General features: G+C 43.9%; 1 protein-coding gene across 1 annotated transcript in view; it reads left to right on the top strand.

The window, feature by feature from the left end:
* Positions 1 to 21,476, top strand: part of Syne2 (spectrin repeat containing nuclear envelope protein 2) — a 301,471-nt gene that overhangs the window by 106,546 nt on the left and 173,449 nt on the right. The window contains exons 23-35 of the mRNA XM_038337460.1: positions 512 to 670; positions 2,384 to 2,595; positions 2,741 to 2,831; positions 3,575 to 3,690; positions 4,772 to 4,898; positions 6,501 to 6,658; positions 8,588 to 8,735; positions 9,698 to 10,299; positions 13,399 to 13,578; positions 14,881 to 15,031; positions 17,793 to 17,951; positions 19,056 to 19,217; positions 20,277 to 20,378. Of these exons, the coding sequence (XP_038193388.1) occupies positions 512 to 670; positions 2,384 to 2,595; positions 2,741 to 2,831; positions 3,575 to 3,690; positions 4,772 to 4,898; positions 6,501 to 6,658; positions 8,588 to 8,735; positions 9,698 to 10,299; positions 13,399 to 13,578; positions 14,881 to 15,031; positions 17,793 to 17,951; positions 19,056 to 19,217; positions 20,277 to 20,378 (2,367 nt within the window). The remainder of the gene's footprint in view (positions 1 to 511; positions 671 to 2,383; positions 2,596 to 2,740; positions 2,832 to 3,574; positions 3,691 to 4,771; positions 4,899 to 6,500; positions 6,659 to 8,587; positions 8,736 to 9,697; positions 10,300 to 13,398; positions 13,579 to 14,880; positions 15,032 to 17,792; positions 17,952 to 19,055; positions 19,218 to 20,276; positions 20,379 to 21,476) is intronic.

Here is a 21,476-nt window from a genome sequence, read left to right as displayed (position 1 = left end):
CATGGGCTTCTGGTTTAGAGCAGTTTTCGTTTTAGGGAATTGTGGCAGAGGTAGTTGAGAGAGTTCTAGGGCAGGAATTGTCCCCGAGAGTGAGCCAGTGTGGAGGTGGCACAGTCACTAAAGCCCGTGCTTCCTCAGATTCACGCCCTCCCTTGCCTTGCTTTGTGTCGGCTCCAGAGCCCCATCCAGGACATGCCCATCTGTTTGTTAGATCTCCTTGGACTCAGATGCGTCTTCTGAGTGCATCCCCCTCGGTCTATAGCTTGTCTTTTATCTTCTCAACAGCATCTTTCACAGTTTAAAACACATTTTTAGTTGTTAGAAAGAAAACAAAATAGGTTTATGGATCTGGAATGTTTTTCACCATTCTTCCCGAAGGTTATGAGGTCGAATGAACACACCGTGCATGCTTCTCTGCCTTCCTTTTGTTCCCGTGGCCATTTTATTTTAACTAGAAAGGAGTTCAGCTGATTGTCTTCTTGTGGTTAATACACCCCTTTGTTGTTTGCAGCCTCTCCATCACGAAATTTCTGTGTATATCCAACAACTAAAAATAGACATTGAAGAAGGAAAGCTGAGAGACAATATTGCAAAACTTGAAAAGCAAATAAATAAGGAGAAGAAGCTTCTCCGCCGAGGGAAGACCAGGGGCCTCGCCAAGGAGCACGAGGTAAAAGCCACACCACGCCCACCGCTGTTAGCCCTTCCTGTTCACTAGGCAACCATGGTGTAAGTTCATGGCCTAGGATTGGCCGTGCTGTGGAGATCACGTTCGCCTGCTCGTTCCCATAGGTGCGACACTTACGTGGTCTGGGCTCTCACAGGACCCTGTGCTTTCTGCCCACCTGACATGAGAAATCTCAGCCATCATTCTTGCTTCCTGTTTCTCTTGTGATGGCTGGGGACCTCCTGCTCCTGAGACTGGTCCTAACTGTCTCAGCTATTGCTGTAGTACGGATGTTTTTCGTTTGTTTGTCTGTTTTTGTTTTTGTCAGGAGACAGGGTCCTCAAAAGCAGAGCTTTGTGAAAATGAATACTCGAGACATAGAGGATCCCGGGGGCCAAGCTGATGACCTCTTTTCGGTCCCCTGCCTCTTTGATGGGATTTGTGTGGTCCATAGCTCCGAGGCCTCTCTTCTTTTTAACTGTCAACTTCTGTGACTTTCAGTGTTACCCTCCCTTGCACAGACATAGAGATACCTATATGCAATTATATATATATATATATGTGTGTGTATATGTGTGTGTATGTGTGTATATGTGTGTGTGTATGTGTGTGTATCTAAATGCATAAATACACACACACAGGCTGAAAAGAAGCTGTAGTTTTATTATCCTTCACAAATTTCCCCATCTTCTCTTTTCCTAAATATTTTAGTTTTTGGACAGGATAGTCTACATTTCTCACTTCCATCCATCCTTAGTATGCAATTTTATACCCTTCAGATTGTTTATTCATCTGTTTCTGATCGAGCCTGCACTTCTCTCCAGCAGCGTTTCCCTGGTCTCTGTGGCCTACCCCTGACTGGTGCCTATCACAGATGTTCCTCAGGGACGTCAGGCTCACGTGTCCTGAATGGAACCAGTCGCCTCACCTCTCACCCTTCGCTTCCTCCTCTCCTCACGTCTTGGTTACGAATGGCTTTGCTGTCTCAGCGGTCTTTGTCTGCTCAATGGGTCCCAGCAGTAGCTCTCTCCCCTCTCCAAGGACAGCCCCATCTCTTTAGAAGGCTCGAGGACATCCCTTCAGCGTCTTAGCTTAGGCTGAGCACTCCAACAGCAACAGGGGACCTGTGCTCTCAGAATGTTTACCACCTGCCATCCTCCATCTCTGGTAGAGATGACGGCTCTGTGATGGGTTTGTGTTGTCACCTTGATGGAAACTGGGCTACCTAGGAGATGGGTTTCTGGGCATGCCCATGGGGGGGGGGGGCATCTTGCTGATGTATAGGACCAGCAACTCCTTCCTGACTTCCTTCTGTGCCAGGCTGTGCTAGGAACCTTGAGACACTTCATCTTTAACTTGCTTTTGTCGGGATGTTTGACTATATCCACGGGCAGAGAATCTAAGCTAGTCCTCTATTCACCCTCAGAGCTCTGCATTCCTTCTGCATCCAACTCGGATGGCTCTCTCTGTGAAGCAGGCCGGTTGTAGTGTGCTCCTAACATCACAATGCTACAGACCATTGTCTGCATGTTGGTTATTGAACTGGGACTCCTTTAGAGTTGGCTCCCATTATCACTTTTCCCTAGTACCTATTACCGTACCTAACTCATGGCAGACGGTCCATAAAAGAGCATGCTGTCAGTCACAAACACAGCTGGAGTTTCTGATCACGTGTACTTCGCTGAAGCTCAGATCATGCCTTCTTCCCTCCCGTAGGCTTGCTTCTCTCCGGAAAGTGTTGCGTGCCAGCTAGAACACCATGTGGGTGTCTTGAGGGTGCTGTGCGAAGAGTTGACTTCACCAGAGAGTCAGCAGGAATTGAAGAGAGCACTCGGAGATTACGAACAAAAGATAGAGAGACTTCTGAAATGTGCTTCCGAGATTCATATGACCCTGCAGTCCTCCCAGGCAGGCACACTGAAGGAGAGGTTGGTACCTTGTAAGAGGAGCCGTGCTTCAGAACAAAGCTAGAAGAAGCCTTTTGTGCAGTCAAACAACATTAAATGATTCATGCTTTTAAGGTTCCATATTCCCCTACTCTATTTTAATATGCACTCATGATTTCCTTCCTAGGGGTGCCTTGACCACACCTGAGAATGGCAGAAGGGATGCCCACAGCGAGGCGCTGCTTGAGACACCAGATAACCAGCTGTCTACTGAAAAGGTGTCGAATGTGGGGCGGCAAGGTGTATAGTTCACAAAGAAACTCAGTGTAGAAGGCATAAGTGTACAGCCTTCCAGTTCTCATGCGGGTTTGTTTAGTTATCTGATGGTTTTCATTAACTGAGGTTTCCCACTTTACAAAACGTGAGGAAGACCACCCCTCAAAGAGTTAGAATGATGCCCGTCCCGGCTGCAGTGTGCCTAGCAGTCTTCTGAGCATACCAACAGTTGCCCGCAAAGTCCAAAGACCAATTGTGTCTGCTGCTCTTGAGGTTGGTTGAAGCTGACCGAGGTCTTCACAGACGCCCCCATCGTGCTATGATGAGCTGGGTCATTTGGATTCTTAGCACAATGTCTTTTGTCTCCCTTGGGAACTGAGTTTGCAAAATTGTTGAAGGTAGAGAAACTGGCATTTACTGTACGGCACCATGAAGGGTGCCAGGCAGCAGGTGTTGGGAAGGAATGGGGAATGCCTGTTTTCAGGGCTTTTGCTCTTGACTGAGCCCGGAGGTCTGATGCAGAGTCCCTATTGGGAACCTGGCTGTCCTCCTTACCAATTAGAAGACCAAGGTCGGCCTATCCAATGTCCTCTGTCCTCTGAGGTTTTGCTCTGAGTGGAGACATATCAGAGACTTGTATTCTCTCCTGACTTTGGATATAAGAACCAATGGTACATCTCTGAGCATTAAGTTCTCATGTAAATGTGTCTAGGTTTTGTCTTTACTCTTTTGCATATTTGCTTAGGGAATGGAACCCATTAAGAACTTTAGCCGGACACCAGAATTGAAGCCTCAGCAAGAAGGAAGTGCTATGGAGAAGGAAGGGAAGAATTGCGGCTCTCTAAGTGACTTACGGGAAAGGTGACTTCTTAAACAATGAAGATCCACCGAAACTCTTCCATCAATGACACGTATTTTACATACCCATGCACATGTATACACACACATACATATATGTACACATACATTTATTTGTGTGTGTGTTCTCTTCTTCCAGTATAGGTTCTGGGGATTAAATTCATATCATTATGCTTGGTGGCAGACACCTTTAACTACTAAGATATTTTAACATTTAGCATTTATTATTGAACATTAGTTATTTGAAAGCTTATTTAACATTAAGGGTTTTAACATTTATTCATTCGTGATGTGCGTGGGTTCAAGTGTATGGAGACGGATGACAACTTCCACCATGTGGGCCCTAGGGATCAAAATCAAGTCATCAGGCTTAGCAGCAGCTGCCTTTGCTCGCGGAGCCATTTCATCTGCCTGAGTTGTGTGTTTTTCAAACTTGGATTATTCTTTAGTTGTAATTTTGGCATGTGGCCCTAATTTAAGCAGAAATCCCTTGGGTATTTCCTCATGCACAGTTGATAGTAATTAAAAATATTTCTGTCTTATTTTTAAATTAAGTAATTTTTAAAAGTTATTTAATTTTTGGTTAGCGAACAAGAAATAGGTATAGCATGATTAATTAAAAGTTCAGAGGCAGAAACTGGGGTTCAACCAGAAGGTCAGAAAAGCAAAACAGCCAGCCACTGGTTCTTACTTCTACCTCAGTCTGAAATGGCGATCCTGCCTCCAGGAAACTCAGAATGAGCCTGTGTGTGAGAACTGTCTCCTCCCATCTTATACTGCTCCCTAGTGCTGGGATTAAAGGCGTGCATCACTACCGCCCAATTTCTGTGGCACCTAGTATGGCTATTGGGATTAAAGGTGTATGTCTCCTCTGCATGGTCTGTAAGGCTGATCAGTGCAGCTGCTTTATTCTCTGAACTTCAGACAAGCTTTTTTTATTAAAATACAAATGAAATACCACTACAGATAGGTTTCAGTGTGTCATTTTTCGTGTAAATGCATATATACATATCTCATTATACGTTGCCCTGCCCCCAGTACCCCCTTCCCCATACTAAGCAATGCTGCACTAATTTTCTCCCAGGTATGATACACAGAGAGAAATTGTTGAGCGGCACCTGCAGGACAGCAAATCCAGGCTCACGTCTGACTTTCCTAGTGGAAGGGAAAGGAGCAGTGCTTGCCTGCAGGGTGAGCTGGCAGAGCTGCAGGTAATTTCTGAAGATGGCATTCCTCACTGGGGTCAGGGACACTTGTGGCTCTTTTAGAGGATGGAGTTCAGTTCCCAGCATCCATGTCAGGCAGCTCATTGCCTTCTGTAACTCTCTCTCTCTCTCTCTCTCTCTCTCTCTCTCTCTCTCTCTCTCTCTCTCTCTCTCTCTGTCTCTCTCTCTCTCTCTCTCTCTCTCTCTCTCTCTCTCTCTCTCACACACACACACACACACACACACACACACACACACACACACACACTTTAAAAGAACAGAGAAGCCAGGAGAAGGAATTAGAATAGTCCAGCAGTACAAACGTTTAATTGTAAGCCATAAATGAATTTCATTTACTTTTTTTGGCAAGTTTTTTTTTACTATGTAGACCAAGCTGGCCTTAACTTTACAGATCATTCTGCCTCTGCCTTGTGACTGTTGGAATTAAAGGTGTGTGCCACTATGCGTGGCCTTTCATTGATTTTTTTTTTATATCTAGAAACATGGTTCATTCCAAGTTTTCTTTGCATTTAGAATGTAACTATTTTCTACTTAGAGAAAATAGAGTTATCTGTTATTTCTTTCTTTTTTTTTTTTTTTTTTTTGGTTTTTCGAGACAGGGTTTCTCTGCAGCTTTTTTTAGAGCCTGTCCTGGAACTAGCTCTTGTAGACCAGGCTGGCCTCGAACTCACAGAGATCCACCTGCCTCTGCTCCCGAGTGCTGGGATTAAAGGCGTGCGCCACCACCGCCCGGCGAGTATCTGTTATTTCATGTGTGTGTGCGTATATGTGTTTTTGTGGATGTGTACACGTGCTTATGTGTATGCATGTGGGCATGTTTGTGTATACATGTGCTTGTGTGTATATACTTGTATGAATGTGTATGTGCTTGTGTGTATGTGTGTGCTTGCGTGTGTGTGTGTACATGTGCTTGCCCATGTATGTGGAAGCCAGAGGCCAGCCCTGGGTGGGTGTCTTTTCTAACATTCTCCACCTTATCTTTTGAGACAGGGTTTTCTGCTGAACCCAGAGCTCCTAGGACCCCCCCTTCCTAGGTCCTTCTGTCTCTGCTTCCCAGTGCTGAGTTGGCAAAAGTGCAGCCTGTGCTCAGCTCTTTACCTGAGTGATGGGGCCTGGACTCAGTTCCTCATGCTGTGTGACAGACACTTCCCCAACTGAGCCATCTCTGCAGCTCTCATACTTGTGTGTGTGTGTTTTCTAGGGGAAGTGATTTTTTGATACCTTGGAGAACCATCTTTTTAACTGGCTTAACTTCATTAAATGAGGTTTCTTCTTTTTTTAATTAAATTTTATTTAGTGGGGTGTGTGTGTGTGTGTGTGTGTGTGTGTGTGTGAATAGAATTCAGATTGTCAGGCTTGATGACAGGTGACCCTATCTTGATCTTTCTTCCTGACCCTTGAGTGAGGATTATATGCCATTATTCCCTGTGGGGTAGTTTATTTGTGAATGGTTGATGAACATTGCAAATGAATTTTCTCGTGGGGCACTGTATCTGCTCACAGGTTGGCGAGGATCTCGTCTTGTGAGGGAAGGGTAAGTGAGCCTCTGACTGGTGACCTGACAGACTGACTCATTCTTTCACGTAGGTCTTCAAAGCCGATGCTGATGCTCGCTGGGATGAGCTTGAAGCCACTTCACTGACTCTAGAAAGTTTGGTGAGCGATACAGAGAAGCTCGCACTAGCCCAGGCCAGAGACTTATTAAAGGAAAAAGAGCACGAGCTTCAGAAGCTTCTGAACACCAGGTACCGCTCAGGTTTGCTGATCGCTTAGAGTGTGAGTCACTGTAAGCAAGGCGGCCACGGGGCCGTCAAAATTCATGTAGTTTGCACAACCCAACAACAGATTGTCCCGTTAATGCTGTCTCTGTAACAAATAAAGTAAGCGAATAAGGGAAGAGGTTTGTTTGGGCCCAACATTCACAGGCTGCAGACCCTGGACACTTGGTCCTGCTGTTTGGGACCATGGTGATAGAGAAGATCATGGTGGCTGTGCTTGGCAGAGGAAGTCTGTCCGCTCACTAGAAGCTAAGGGCAGATAGAAACAGAAAGGGGATGGAGTCCCCCATCTCCTTCACGGTCATTTCTAGTGATGCCCACGGGTCTACCTCCCTCCCACTACCAATGGTTTGACCCATCACCACATGGTGTGCACCAGGCGAGGCCAAGTTGCTAACACCCAGGTCTCTGATTACCAATAAGGAAGCAGTTACCTAAAGAGGTTATGTCATACTCAGGAGTATTTTCTAATTTCAAAGGCCATGTCTCTCCTTGGATATGAATTTCTCTGAGCCACCACCTTTCAGAGCATTGACTCCTTCATTTTTAAAATGACAGTGTTGACAGTGTTGTTATTGTCCTACACAGAACCCAAGGGGGCTGGAGAGATGGCCCGGCTGCTAAGAGCACTGGCTGCTTATCCAGAGTACCCAGCTCAGTTTCCAACACCTACATGGCAGCTTGCAATTTTCTGTAACTCCAGTTCCAAGGAATTCATCACCTTCTGGATTCCATGGGCACCAGAAATGTGCATGTTACACATACATGCATGTAGGCAAAACACCCATACACATATAAACAAGCACACCAACAAATAATGACTGAATGAATGAGGTTGGGGTTTGTGTCCCCAGTACATATTCCCATCTTACATGGGAAGTAGCCAGCACTCAGAGTCTGTGTGTTTTAAATTTGATGTTTTAAATTATTATCAGTGGAACCTATTATTATCAGTTGGGCCCCATTTATTTCCATACTTCTGAAAAGCAATTATACTTGTAATATGGAAATATCACAATTTCATAATTGCAAAAAATAACTTTGAGGCTATTAGTCCTTACATCCAAGCTAAATTTCATTGTTATCCTTGTATTTCGAAGAAGAAATCTTTGTGTTTCCAAAGAAAAATGTTTAGTATACTTAACAACAATTTTTCACTATGCGTGGCATCTGTTAGACTCTCTTGAAGGTTTAGGTGCTGGCATGCATTGAAGAGTGGGGAGAAATGGTGAGTGGTGACATCCGAGGGGCTGAGGATGTGGCTCGGCTGGCAGGGAACTCGCTGATGCACAAAGCCTTCCTTCCTGTCCTAAGCACCCTGGAAAGTGGATAGAGGGCTGTGCACCTGTAATCCTAGGGTTTGGGATCAGAGGTTTGAAGTCACCCTGGCTAACATTGCAAGTTCAAGGCCAGCCTGAGCTACATAAGACCCTGTCTCAAAACAAAACAAATTATCAACACTAGAGAAGTGAGTTGTACTTGTTTCAGACCGACAGGATGATAGTTAACCCTGGTCTCTTACTAAATAAATGGATGAATGGATGGTGTGTGTGTGTGTGTGTGTGTGTGTGTGTGTGTGTGTGTGTGTGTGTACTTGGATATATATTTTTGACATTTTATTTTAAATTTTTATTTATCATTATTTTAGTACTGAGGTTCAAATGGAGAGCTTTATGCTTTCTGGACGGCAGTTTAACACTGAGCTGTATCTCTGCCTGATTTCTTTGGCACTTTGGATCTGTGGGTTGGGTTTTAATGCGAGGGTTTGTACATGTCATTATATTTATTTTTACTGGGTAGCCATTTCCTTCTTTTGGCTAAATGGCAGTGTGGGCATGTTTTTATGGGACGGCCTCTTACTGTTTTCCCATCACATCTGGTTTGTTTTACCCGCAGACTGGAGTCACTGGAGATGGCCCTGCAGATCGTATTGCCCCTGGAGAAGGAGTGTGCTCTCCTTTGTGGCCCCCATCTGCCCTTCCACACAGTGACTGTTCAGGACCTGCATCCTGTGAAGGTTGATGGCGTCTATCAGAATCTGCGGGTGAATAAATTTTCATAACTTACACGATCTTCAATTCTTCAGACGCTTATAGATGTTCAAAGATCTTTAACTTTTTAAAAATCGTAGTGAGATTTAGAGTTTAAGTCATAATATAAATACCTTAATAATTTATACTTGTTATTCACTTCTCGTTTGTTCTATTCCTTGAAGTTTAGAGGTAGGTAAGGTACCAGGGAGTACGTAAAGGGATATTTTCTTTCATTTTAAGATAAAGCCTTTCTTAGGAATGTCTTCAGTGACTGAATTTTTTTTTCATGTGCCTGCATGTGTGTCTGTGTGAGAGTGTAGGATGGAGTTACAGACAGTTGTGAGCTGCCATGAGGGTGCTGGGAATTAAACCCGGGTCCTCTGGAAGAGCAGTCAGCGCTCTTAACCAGTGAGCCATCTCTCCAGCCCAGTGACTGAATTTCTAAACACTGCAGCTGGCTCACAGGTTGAAGTTGGCATATTCTTCAATTTACTCAACCCTGATCCCATTTTAAATACTCCTCCAGTCACAGACAGGCCACTTCACTGTTGGCCTGTTAGTAGTTTCTTTGAAGCAGTGTGTCTATGTACTTGTTTTCTTTGTGGAGTTCAGGCGTGAGGAAGGTGCTAGAATAAGAAACAGTTGGTATTGGCTCATCCGCCACCGAAATGTTCCCTGATTCTAAAATGTTCAGCTTTGGTTAAATTCAAAAACATTTTTGTAGATCAAATTTAGTCAGCACTTGGTTCTCTCTTAGTTTTTGCCCTACGTGTTTGTGTGTGTGTGTTTGCCTGATAGAGAGAGAGAGAGAGTGAGAGAGAGAGAGAGAGAGAGAGAGAGAGAGAGAGAGAGAGAGAGAGAGAGAGAGTACATGTGAGTGAGTGCACACATGAATGAGCATGGTGCATGAGATTCGATCCAGGGCTGCTCTTTCTCTTTTCACTGTTTTTGTTGTTTTGCTTTTTAACTTTAGGATATCCGAGATTCCATAGCAAAGCAGATCGGACTGTGTGCCAATTTAGAGGAGCCGCGTGGCTCTGTCCCAGTGGATTTACACACACTCGATCAGCGTGCAATTCAGGACATTGTGCCGAAATGCAGACTCCAGCTGGAGACCATGAAACAGAAAGTAGACATGACTGAAGATGTCCTGCAGGCTCTGGAGGAGTTTTTGGCTTCTCTGAGAGCAGCAAAGCTCTCTGTGGAGCTCCCTGCAGGCCCTCCTGCCGCGAATGCAGCAGAGGGTGCTCTGGCCGTGGGAACTGTGGAGGAAGACATCCTCCTGCTGAAGGAGAAGGCCGGGCCTTTGGATGAACGCTTGAGGACGCTTGGCATAAACGTCAAAGATGCCGAGGGAGGGGAGCTTACCACCTGTGAGGAGCTTCTTGGTGCTTTGTCAGTAAAGTTCTCAGACTCGCGCGGCCAGAGTGAACAGGAAGGACTCACCGAGGACAAGACCTTATTGGAGGCTTGTAGTTCCAGAAATTATGAGCTCTTTAAAAATATTCAAGACATCCAGAATCAGATCAGTAAAATTGGTCTTAAGGATCCCACCGCGCCAGCTGTGAAACATCGGTAAGCACGGTGACATCCACAGTGGCACTTGCTGTGTTTCCAAATACTTCTGGATCTTTCTGTTCCTATCTCACCACTCTGGTTAGTCAGTTCTGCATCGCTTTTCACGAGAATTTACTTTTTATTGATAAAGTTCCTCTACAAAATGTTCATTTTCTCCCCCTCTGCAGTATGTCTTTTCCTGGACATGGGAGGCATGGAGCGAGACCCTGGTGAAGGACTGAAGATCTTGGTCCTCATTCTTCTCCGTGTATTGTGGCATTCCCTTAAGGGTGAAAGCCTAGCATGACCTACGGAGTTCATATATGCCTCAACTGCTCCTCTCAGTTCTGTTTCCCTCTTCTTATGATAAAATACTGACCAAAGGGGCCCCACAGAGAAAGCATTGTTGGCTCCCAGTTTGGAAGGAGGTCATGGCGGGAAATACTGGCCGCGGCTGCTCAAGGCAGCTGCCAACCGCAATCAGGGAGCAGATGTTAGTGTTTGGGTCACTTTCTGCTTTTGATTCCGTACAGGAACCCCAGCCCAGGGAAGGATGCTGCCCACAATTAGTGTGGGTCTTCACAACTCAGTTACTCTAATCTAGATCGTCCCGCACAGGTGTGAGGGAATTCTTGCTCCTTTCAAGTGGACAGTGTCAGCCATCACAAAGTGAAAGGGTCTGTTATTGAAGGCCACATGCCGTCACATGTCCCTGTACACCTGCATTGTGGGAACTGCAGGAGGTTGGCAGTAGACAAGCCATTTTAATTTCAGCATTCAGGATATGGCTGCCAGATTGCTCGTGAACACTGAGGTATTAGCAGGAGTCGCTCTTGTGGAATCTTCCTCTTCTTAATAAATATTCCAAACCATTCCCGCTCTATCATTTTAGCTTCTCTGACTTGGTAGTCGCTTAGGAGTTTTTAGCTCACCCAAGTTCCTTAGTCGTTACTATTTAATATGCCTTTCCCTCCAAAATCCCCCCTCAGGCTCAATGAGACTTTTATCCTTAGAGTGCCCCAGTGTGTAGTGAGATATTGAACTAACCATTTGTGTAGTCATTACTTCAGTAAATTTTAATTATATGTTCACCAAAAGTAATGGATATTGGTACATGAATCAAGAGCTACATGTATATAAATGACATCTGCATATTTGTGTAGCCATGAATATAATAAATAGATGTCTCATGCTCAGCGGCTTAGGGTATTGGGAGTGTTGCACTTAAACAAAAGAGGCCGAAAGATCTCGACTCTTCTAGAGCTCATTAGTCCCTAGGAGGGGAGGATATGTAGTGTGACTGGTAAAGAGGACTAAACCAGATGAGACAGAGCTGAGTAGGGAAGGAGGAAGAGGTGGCCATGGCAAGGTGGCTGATATCTCTGTGAACACATGTGCATCAAACAAAGCACAAGAGCAAACTGGGTGGTGGTGCATGCCTTTAATCCCAACACTCGGGAGGCAGAGGCAGGAGGATCTCTGTGACTTTGAGGACAGCCTGGTCTACAAGAGCTAGTTCTAGGACAGCTAGGACTGTAACACAGAGAAACCCTGTCTCAGAAAACAGAAAAACAAAGCCAAAAATCAAAAAGTACAAGAGCAAGACTTGTAACTCCCTGGGGAAGAGCCTTCCAGACTGAGGCATCCGTTGTACAAACCCAGGTGTGGATGTGGAGAGGCAAGGAAGTGAGACAGTATAGCCCTGAGGGGAAGGGAAGGGAGATGGGATGCCAAGGGCAGGATGGGGCTTAACTCATATGAGACTATGCTGCGACTCTGGCTTCTTCTTTGAGTGACCTGGATGTCATTAGAGAGTGCTAAGCAGCAGGCAATGATGTGGTTCAAACCATCACTGGTTTTCTATGGCTGGTCTATGGCTGGTCGAACATAGACTATGAGAGCCTAGGAGCCGCTCCCCAGGTGAGGGAAGATGATGGTACATGGAGAGCAGGGGTGAGGTAAAAAAAAAAATGTTGAGGTGCCGTATGGTTCCCAGGGTTTGACCTGAGAAGCTGTAAGAATGGAGTCACCATTAATGCATGAGAAAGACTGACATTTCCCAGCCTACTGAATGACAGATCAGGTGTGCTCCTTTTTAGAAACGACAGGTTTGACGTGCCCATTTGTCCGTCTCTGGTAGCCGTCTCAACATGACTTAAAGAAAAATGCCGTCAGGAGAAAGGTCTGAGCTAGAGATGCACCTCTGAGTCGTCAGTTGCTGCTTAAAGTCGTGAGGTTGACTGAAACTTGCCAAATAACCGAGTTTAGATGCCCCAGAGGAGGTCCAAGTTGTACCTGGAAGGGCACTACTCTGTGTTAAGAGATCATGGGAATAAGGAAGAGCTAGCTGAAGATTGGGGACTCAGGGAGACCAAGAGGGGCTTGGGAGCCTTGCCCAGGAGGAAGTGACCATCTGTGTGAGACACTGCTGGCCAGTGGAGGAGGAGGAGGAAGACCTGGACAGAGCTGGCATTTCCCAGTGTGGGGACGCTAGGAATCTCAGTTGCGGTTTAGGTGAATGAGTAAGAATGGAACGCCAGTGAGAAGCGGCTTCCAGGGCGAGCTGGAGGCGAGGAGGTAGAGCTGGGCAGTTGCAGTTTACATTCATGCCATGGCATTCTTTCTCCAGGCTTGGTTTTCAGGATAAACCCTTAGTTAAGTGGCTCCTTTTTGAATTGGGAGAGCTTTTTGTAGACCTTGGTCCCCCACCCTTTCTTAGAAGCCTTGCTTTGTCCAACCACCTACCTGTTCCTAGCCTGTGTTCTCCACAGGCACACGCATGTTCTGTGTATTTGCTCTCATATGCACATATGTACATATGTTCACCAAGGGGAAAATGTTGTTGCTTATGGCTTTGTATCTTTATTATATTTAATTAAGATGCCAAATAGTATTCTGGTAATACAAGAAACCCTCTGATCTCTGTAATGAAGGAATAAATTCCTGTACTTATTCCAGGAATTCCTTTGTAGTAGGAATTTTTAATTTTGCCATTAATCTCATGAGGACAATGAAAGCACAATCCTGACATTTCCCATGTGTGTTTTTTTTGTTGTTGTTGTTGAATCAACTACATCAACAATTGGCTAATACATTTTTTAAAATTCCGTACTCAAGGAAAAAATCATTACTCAGGCTGGATAAGGACCTAGATGGATTTGAAGAAGAGAAGATGTGCATACAACAAATGGCTAATTCTCTTCCAAAATTCAAAGACGGCCAAGAGAAAATGGTGATTCAACGGTGTCAAGATACTGCAGCCTTGTGGGAGAGTACAAAAGCTTCTCTCACTGAGTGGTAAGAGACGCATCGCTTCTGAGTCTGAAAGTGTGTCTGTGTAGTTAACATTCTGAAGTGTTTGTTTAAGAACCGTGTCCCCTGGACGTAGAGAAGCAAACATAGGGCATCCTGCTGGAGCTCTCAGGCCACCATCTGTCACATGCAGTGCTGGCACATCCTGGCGGTGCTCACCTCTATGGCTGGGGCCACTTCCCTCCCTGTGTCCTTCAGGAAGCATATGACCTGTTTGCTGTGGGAAGACTCTGAGCCACCATGCACCTTCCCTTAAGTCTTTGGACTCTTATGGTTTTTTCTCCACCCTCCCTTTAGCATGCCCTGTGTGCAGATGGAACCTGTGTATAAGGAAGTCACAATCAAACCTGTCTGTGGCGTATGATCTAGTTTAATTTCATAGATCAGGGCTTCCTTTAAAGTTCTAGAACTAAGTAGTACCTAGTTATACCGGAAGCCAAGTTAGCTACCATATTCTCTGAACTATTTTACTTTCTAAAATGGTTGAGCTAAGAATGAGTGGAATAGATTGTCCCGTAGGTGGGTTGTGCAATAATCTGATTTAAATTAATCTCTGATAATGCTAGGGAGGGGCTGTCATTCCAACGGGTCTTGTGGTTGATGAGTTGGAAAGTTGGTCCTGTTGAGATGTGTTCCCCAGAGTTTACATGTGTTGATATATAATCCTGTATATTTCTCAGAATTTACACGTGTTAACATGTAATCCTGTATATCTCCCCAGAGCTTATATGTGTTGACATATAATCCTATATATTTCCCAGAGCTTACATGTATTAACATGTAATCCTGTATATCTCCCTAGAGCTTACATGTGTTGACATGTAATCCTATATATTTCCCAGAGCTTACATGTATTAACATGTAGTCCTGTATATTTCCTAGAGTTTACATGTGTTAACATGTAATCCCATATGTTTCCCAGAGTTTCCTGCATATCTTCTCAGAGCTTATGTGTGTTGACATGTAATCCTGTATATCTCCCTAGAACTTACATGTGTTGACATGTAATCCTGTATATTTCCTAGAGCTTACATGTGCTAACATGTAATCCTGTATGTCTTCCCAGAGCTCATATATGTTGACACGTAATCCTGTATATCTCCTCAGAACTTATGTATGTTGACATGTAATCCTATATATTTCCCAAAGCTTACATGTGTTAACATGTTAACATAATTAGTAAAGGTACGAATCTGGTGATTATTTATACAATCTGTTTGCTATATCACCATTATTGGTAATATGACCAAGCCATATGGCTCGTCTCCCTCCTTGTTTCCTGTATAGCCTTGAACAGTGTGGAAGTGCTCTGGAGCTGTTAAAACAGTATCAGAATTTTAAAAACAACTTGACAGCTTTGATTCAAAAAGAAGAGGGCATTATCTCCCAGCAGGCTTCTTACATGGGCAGGGACAACCTGAAGAAGAAGGTCGCAGAGGTGAGTCCACCCTGCCAAAGAGCCGTCCTGCATGGCAACTTGGCCGATGAGCCCGACAGGAAAGAGGGTGTGATGAATCCCCTTCGACACTTGCTCTAAAAGAATCTAGGGGACTGGAGAGATGGCTTGGAGGTTAAGAGCACTGGCTGCTCTTTCAGAGGTCCTGAGTTCAATTCCCAGCAACCACATGGTGGCTCACAACCATCTGTAATGAGATCTGGTGCCTTCTGGCCTGCAGATAGAACACTGTATACAAATAAATAAATAAAATCTTTACAAAAGAATTTAGTAGTGACTGTTTCACTAGGTATTTTAATTTATCCAGAGTATCATCAGAGCTAGAAATAAATCCTTTTCCAAGTTGGTAGCAGGTCACTTCTGTTTGGGCTTTAGTGCTGGGCCTGTGGCTCCCCAGAGCCCAGGGTCACCCGCTGCTCCTCTGTAGGACTGCAAAGCGCTCCTGTCCCAGTGAGCCCCATGCAGGTATGAAGATTGTAGGAGATCCTCTCTGTTGCCAACAGTCAAGGAGGGCGTTCCAATTCCCACATTCATTTTCTGTAAAACTGAGCTAGCCAAATCCCCCAGTCGCCCATCTGTGTTGATGGCTTCACTCATCCCCGCTCTGTATTGCTGAGGAGAACAGCATCTTTTGGACACTAGATGTCATTATTTTCTATGAATTCATATGGTTAGAAAGGAATACACTATACTGTTTGCTTTATGACCATGTGTCAGAATGATGCCTCTCCCAGTGGCTTGTGAGCTGTAAGCCACAGGGCTGTCAAGCTGTCAAGTATGACGTGTAGTCTTCTTGATGGATTTGATTATTAGAAAGTGGTTTTTATTAAACTTCCTATTTATTTTTAAATGATTTTTAATTAGTCTTACGTAGAGGGTGTTTTGCCTCCATATATGTTTGTGCACCACTTTTATACTGACTGCCTGCAGAGCAGTGGTTTTTCAACCTGTGGGTCACGACCCCTGGGATCTAATGACCCTTTCACCAGGGTCGCCTAAGACCATCAGAAAACACAGATATCTACGTTACTATTCATAATGGAAGCAAAGTCACAGTTATGGAGTAACAGTGGAAATGATTTTATGGTGGGGTCATCACAACGTGAGGAACTGTATTAAAGTATTTAAGGGTCGCGGCATCAGGAAGCTTGTGCGCCACTGCTGTAGATGCTGTAGATGTAGGTGTTAGATCACGTGGACCTGATGTCGTAGGCAGTTGTGAGCCACTATGTGTGTGCTGAGACTCTAACCAGGGTCCTCCGAAAGAGCAGCCAGTGCTCTTAACAACTGAGCCGTCTCTCTAAGCCCCTAAGCTTCTTGTTTCTTGAGAGCAACTCAATGGAGGGGTATCTATCAACCAGATTAACTTTTTTACGTTTTTATTTATTTAAAATTTTTAAGGATTTATTTTACGTGTATGCATGTTTTATCTGTCTATATGTATGCATACTACATGCATGGCAGGTGCCCAATGGGGTCAGAAGAAAGCACTGGATGGTTGTGAGCCGTCATGTGGATGCTGGGAACTGAATCTGGGTCCTCTGCAAGAGCAGTCCGTGTGCTTAACCACTGAGCATTTCTCTAGACCCAGTCAGCCAGATTCTCACGGGCAGCCTAGTCTTAGAACCACCAGCCCCCATGCTCCAGTGACATGGAGATTGCCATGGACAGCCCTTGTCTGAGATCCACTATGTCAGTCTGTTCCATAGAGCTGTCCAGTGGAAAGGAGCCTTGTTGAGACATTGCTTGTACAATGGTGACTCTGTGGCTGATTTTCCTACCAGATTTAATTGAAGGAGGCCACCAAGATCACGAACAGGCCATAAGCTGAAGTTACTGCGAGTCAGTTTTCCCACTTCTGTCCAAGAGAGGTAGCTCTGACCTTCACTGGTCTTGAGATCTGTAGGAATCCCGCTCTAATTCCAGTGGACTTGAGCCCTGGGTTTCCTTGGTTCTTAGAGTGCAGCATGTGTAGCCTCACAATGTCTTCTTGGACTTGAGTTCATTCATAGTTACCCTTGTGTTTTCTTATACTGCTCTTTAAAATAAGAATTCTAGTGCCTGGAACGATGGCCCAGAGGAGCACTGGGTGTTCTTTCAGAGGTTCTGAGTTCAATTCCCAGCAACCACGTGTTGTCTCAGGAACATCGATAATTAGACCTGGTGCCCTCTTTTGGCATTCAGGGAAAAAGCAGGCGGAACACTATACATGATAAATGAATGCCTGCATGTATGTTTGTGTGAGGGTGTCAGATCTTGGAGTTACAGACAGTTGTGAGGTGCCATGTGGATACTGGGATTTGAACCTGTGTCCTCTGGAAGAGTTGTCAGTGCTGTTAAACTGCTGAGCCAGCTCTCCAGCCTAAATAAATCTTTAAAGGGAAAGGTAATTCTAACAAGTGTCCATTGGGTAAGCAGAACATTTCCACTTGTTCTGTGATCTTTTTTGTTCATTTTATATTTATTTACTTAGAGAATGAGCATGCATGAGTGTTGCCGAACACAGGTGAAGGATATCTTGTGGAAGAGGGGTCATTTGTCCTTTCATCTCGGGGTCCTGGGGATTAAACAGAAGACTGTGGGGCTTGGCAGCAAGGACCTTTCTTTATTAATCCATCTTGTTGGCCTTTATGATCATTGTTTAGATTGAATAATAAAGAAAATAGAATTGTTATTCCACTTGCCTATCTCTGTATGCATGTTTTGAATATGTCAAAACATTTTTGTTGGTTTTTTTTTACAGATTGAAACTGTCAAAGAAGAATTCAATGAACATTTAGAAGTTGTAGACAAGATAAATCAGATTTGTAAAAATCTACAATACCATCTAAATAAAATGAAAACCTTTGAAGAGCCCCCTTTTGAAAAAGAGGCTAATGCTATTGTGGACAGATGGCTGGATGTATGTGATAAGTTCATTAACTAAAAATTCTGTTTCATGACAAATTGATATTAGGGGAGAGTATCTTTAGTATTATACTAAAAAGTTAAGCTGTCATTCTTTGTAAAAAAAAAAAAGAATATGTTATTTGTAACTTAGGAATTAATTTCATCTCAGAGTTAGACATTACAAATGAAACTTCAGCCTTCCAGGTGTGTGTGTGTGTGTGTGTGTGTGTGTGTGTATTTGTGTGTGTGTGCGCGCGCGCCTACCTGCCTGCCAGGTGTGGTGGTGTACACCTATAATCTCAGCACTTGGGAGGTAGAACAAAAGAAAAATCAGGAGTTGAAGGTCAGCCTGAGTTGTGCGAGAGCCTGTCTCAAAAACTAAAAATAGCCAGGCACAGTGGTGTATGCTGTTAATGCCAGCACTTGGGAGGCAGAGTTATGCTGACCTCTGTGAGTTCAAGGCCAGCCTGGTCTACATAGAGTTGTAGGTCAGCCAAGGCTTTATAGTGAGTCTTCATCTTCAAAAAGGAAGCAGAACGTTAAAAACTGTACTCAACATATTGAAAATAAATTTGTCAACATAGCCTTCTTTGCAGGATCTTAAGATTCAACTATATACTTGATGCCTTTGTAGTTTAGTTGGATATCCTTAGAATTTACAAGCTAAGGGTTTTCAGTATTTTCTGTTTAATTAATAAATTTATTTATTTACTTGCCTACTTGGTTTTTATTTATTCATTTATTTATTGAGATAAGATCTTGCTATGTTTTTAACTTAGTATGTGCCCAGGATGGCCTCCGACTTGCATTGGGACTCCTGCCTCAGTTTCCCCAGTGCCTGGATTAGAGCCATGTGCCACCATGCCGTTTTTGAGACAAGGCTTTATGTGGTATGGCTGGCCTCAGACTCACAGGGTTCGTTCAGGGTTGCTTTGAATTACATACATACTATAGCAGGTCAACTGCAGTGGTTTTAAAGAAAGGGCAGGCAACATAAGATATGAAAGCATGAGTCAAACACATTAGCTACTCAGGGTAGACTTGATTTTATTTCAGAACAAGTGACTGAAGCAATGTTCTTCATACCTGTGTCCATTATTTCTACAACTGGCTGCAGGTCAATGAGAAGACAGAGGAATACGGTGAGAATCTTGGGCGAGCACTGGCCTTGTGGGACAAACTTTTCAACTTAAAAAACAGCATCGACGAGTGGACCGAGAAGATCCTTGGGAAGGTGGAGTCACATCAGCTGACCGAGGAGGACAGAGAAAGACTGGAGGTAACTCAACCCGGCTAAGGCAGGTGCCTTGCTTATGCGCCCTCAGCATCTTAATGTCACGTTTGTTTTGTTGCAAGCAGAGTTGAAAAGTTCCAATGAGATAACATATTTCTTTCGCTATCCCCCAGAGGGCTCTGAACTGTCGATTGCCCTGTGAAGTCCAGGCAGATGCTTGCAGATTCACAGACACCCAAGGGCTCTTGTTGGCATAATGACCCTGGGTGAGGAAGAATTATAACAAGAAGAGAGCTGGGGCTTAAACATTGCTCTCAAGTTGGCATTGGGAAAGGATCTGAGCTGCCTCTTTTAGCTGTCGGAAGAATTGTTTCTGTCTCTGGGCATAGCTCAGAGGTAGAGTGCTTATCTACTATGCTCGAGGCTCTGAGTTCAGCTTCTTACACCACAGTTAGGAATTCTTCTGGGTGCTCATTTGTTTAATGTCATTAATTTGCACAATGCTTTCTTTACTAGGTCAGAAAATATCTAAATACTGGCAGTTAAAGGTGATTCGATAAGAGTCTAAAAATATGTGTGTATCTAATGCTTCAAATCTCATTTTTATCCAATTTTTAATTTATGTATATTTTTACATGTTGGGAAAAGGTTTTAAAAGTGTGAGATTGATTTCTAGTTTCCTGGATTCTTAGGACAGTATAAAGTGAGTCATCTTTAAGGGTCTTAGAGATGTGTCTTAAATTATAGGCTATTTGAAAATGTGAAGTCAGAATTAAAAACAGCTAGCTGATGTGCCAGATTCCAAGTGGGCGTATGCTCTTTCAGAATTTGTACATGCGTAGCCAAGACATTGGCCATGCTTTTCAACCTACACACAGCCTCATGGCTCAAGTCTCATTCTTCCTATTGTCTTGAAAGGAGAATACTTCCCTTGGTTGTCATTTGCCTCATCCCTAAGTCACTTGGGTTTGTTACTCCCTGGAACATTAAAAAACGAAAGATTGGAAGAAATTCAAGAGTATCTTCAAGTTTCTGTACATCGACTAACAATCATAGAAAATAAGATAAAATAAAAGGATTTCTCTTTAAAAACTTCTGTTTTAGGAAGAGTTAAAAGTCCATGAGGAGCAAACTTCAGAATTTTCCAGAAGATTGACTGACATACAGTTGCTGCTTCAAAGTAATGAGAAGCCACTTGAGCTACAGGTATGGGAATTTCGATGCCAGTCTCGATAGAAGATTCTCCGTGCCTCCCGAAACAGCATCCATAATCCATGCATTCTAAATTTAAGTAGATAATGAAATTAGAACGATTACCTATGTACATGCAATTAAAATTTAGAATCAGCGTAAGCGGTTGCGTGCTCCGCATCCAGCGTGAGAATATTGCGCTCTTGCCTTCTTCTCCCCGTTCACCCTCTTACTGGCTTGCTGTGTGGCGGAGAATGGTGGCTGTGTTTCCATGTAAACTGACAGTGGTTTTCCTATGTGTGCGCAGGGAGGAGAATGTGTCTTGAACAATTCCAGTGTCATTCATTAACTGCTAGGTAGAGACAGAAATTGCCTCGGGTGCAATTTTTCCATTGTGTGAAGATATTTATCTCAATTTCATTTGGATGAAGGGTCATAGTGTTTACACATGACCTTTTGGACAGGCTTAGCGGGTGGCATCTTGTCTGTGCAACTTACCGGTTTTGTGATCCTGGCCAAGTTGCTTAATCTTCAGTCTGTGCACAAGGTGCTCACCACCTGCTGGACGACACATCATCAGTGCTGGCCAGTGATGTGGGATACGCTTTTAACCGCAGCGCTTGGGAGGCTGCGGCTGGAGGATCATGAGTTTGAAACTATGTGGACTATGTAGTAAGATCCTGTTTCTAAACAAGACAAGACTATTTAATGTTCTCTATAGATTTTCATCTTATTTATGTGTTTGAAAATATGTTTTTTTTTCATGCTGTAAGAATTCAGTTTGCATGCTAGATACAATGTATTTGGGGAGAAAGATCCCAATTATCGTCTTAGAAAACGTCGATTTCTATTTTTTCTTTTTCTTTTTTTGTTCTAGTTTTGTTTTTTGAGACAGGGTTTCTCTAGCTGTCCTGGAACTCACTCTATAGATCAGGCTGGCCTCGAACTTACAGAGATTCATCTATCTGCCTCTGCCTTTCCAAATGGATTAAAGGCATGCACCACCACTGCCTGGCTATTTTTTTTTTTTTTTTTGAGACAGGGTTTCTTTGTATAACTCTGGCTGACCTAGAACTCACTCTGGAGACCAGGCTGGCCTCAAACTCAGAGACC

Source organism: Arvicola amphibius, chromosome 7, assembly GCF_903992535.2.
Source record: "Arvicola amphibius chromosome 7, mArvAmp1.2, whole genome shotgun sequence".
In the NCBI taxonomy this organism is placed as follows: domain Eukaryota; kingdom Metazoa; phylum Chordata; class Mammalia; order Rodentia; family Cricetidae; genus Arvicola; species Arvicola amphibius.
The sequence above is the reverse complement of the archived record's forward strand: the minus strand, read 5'-3'. Positions and strand labels throughout refer to the sequence as shown.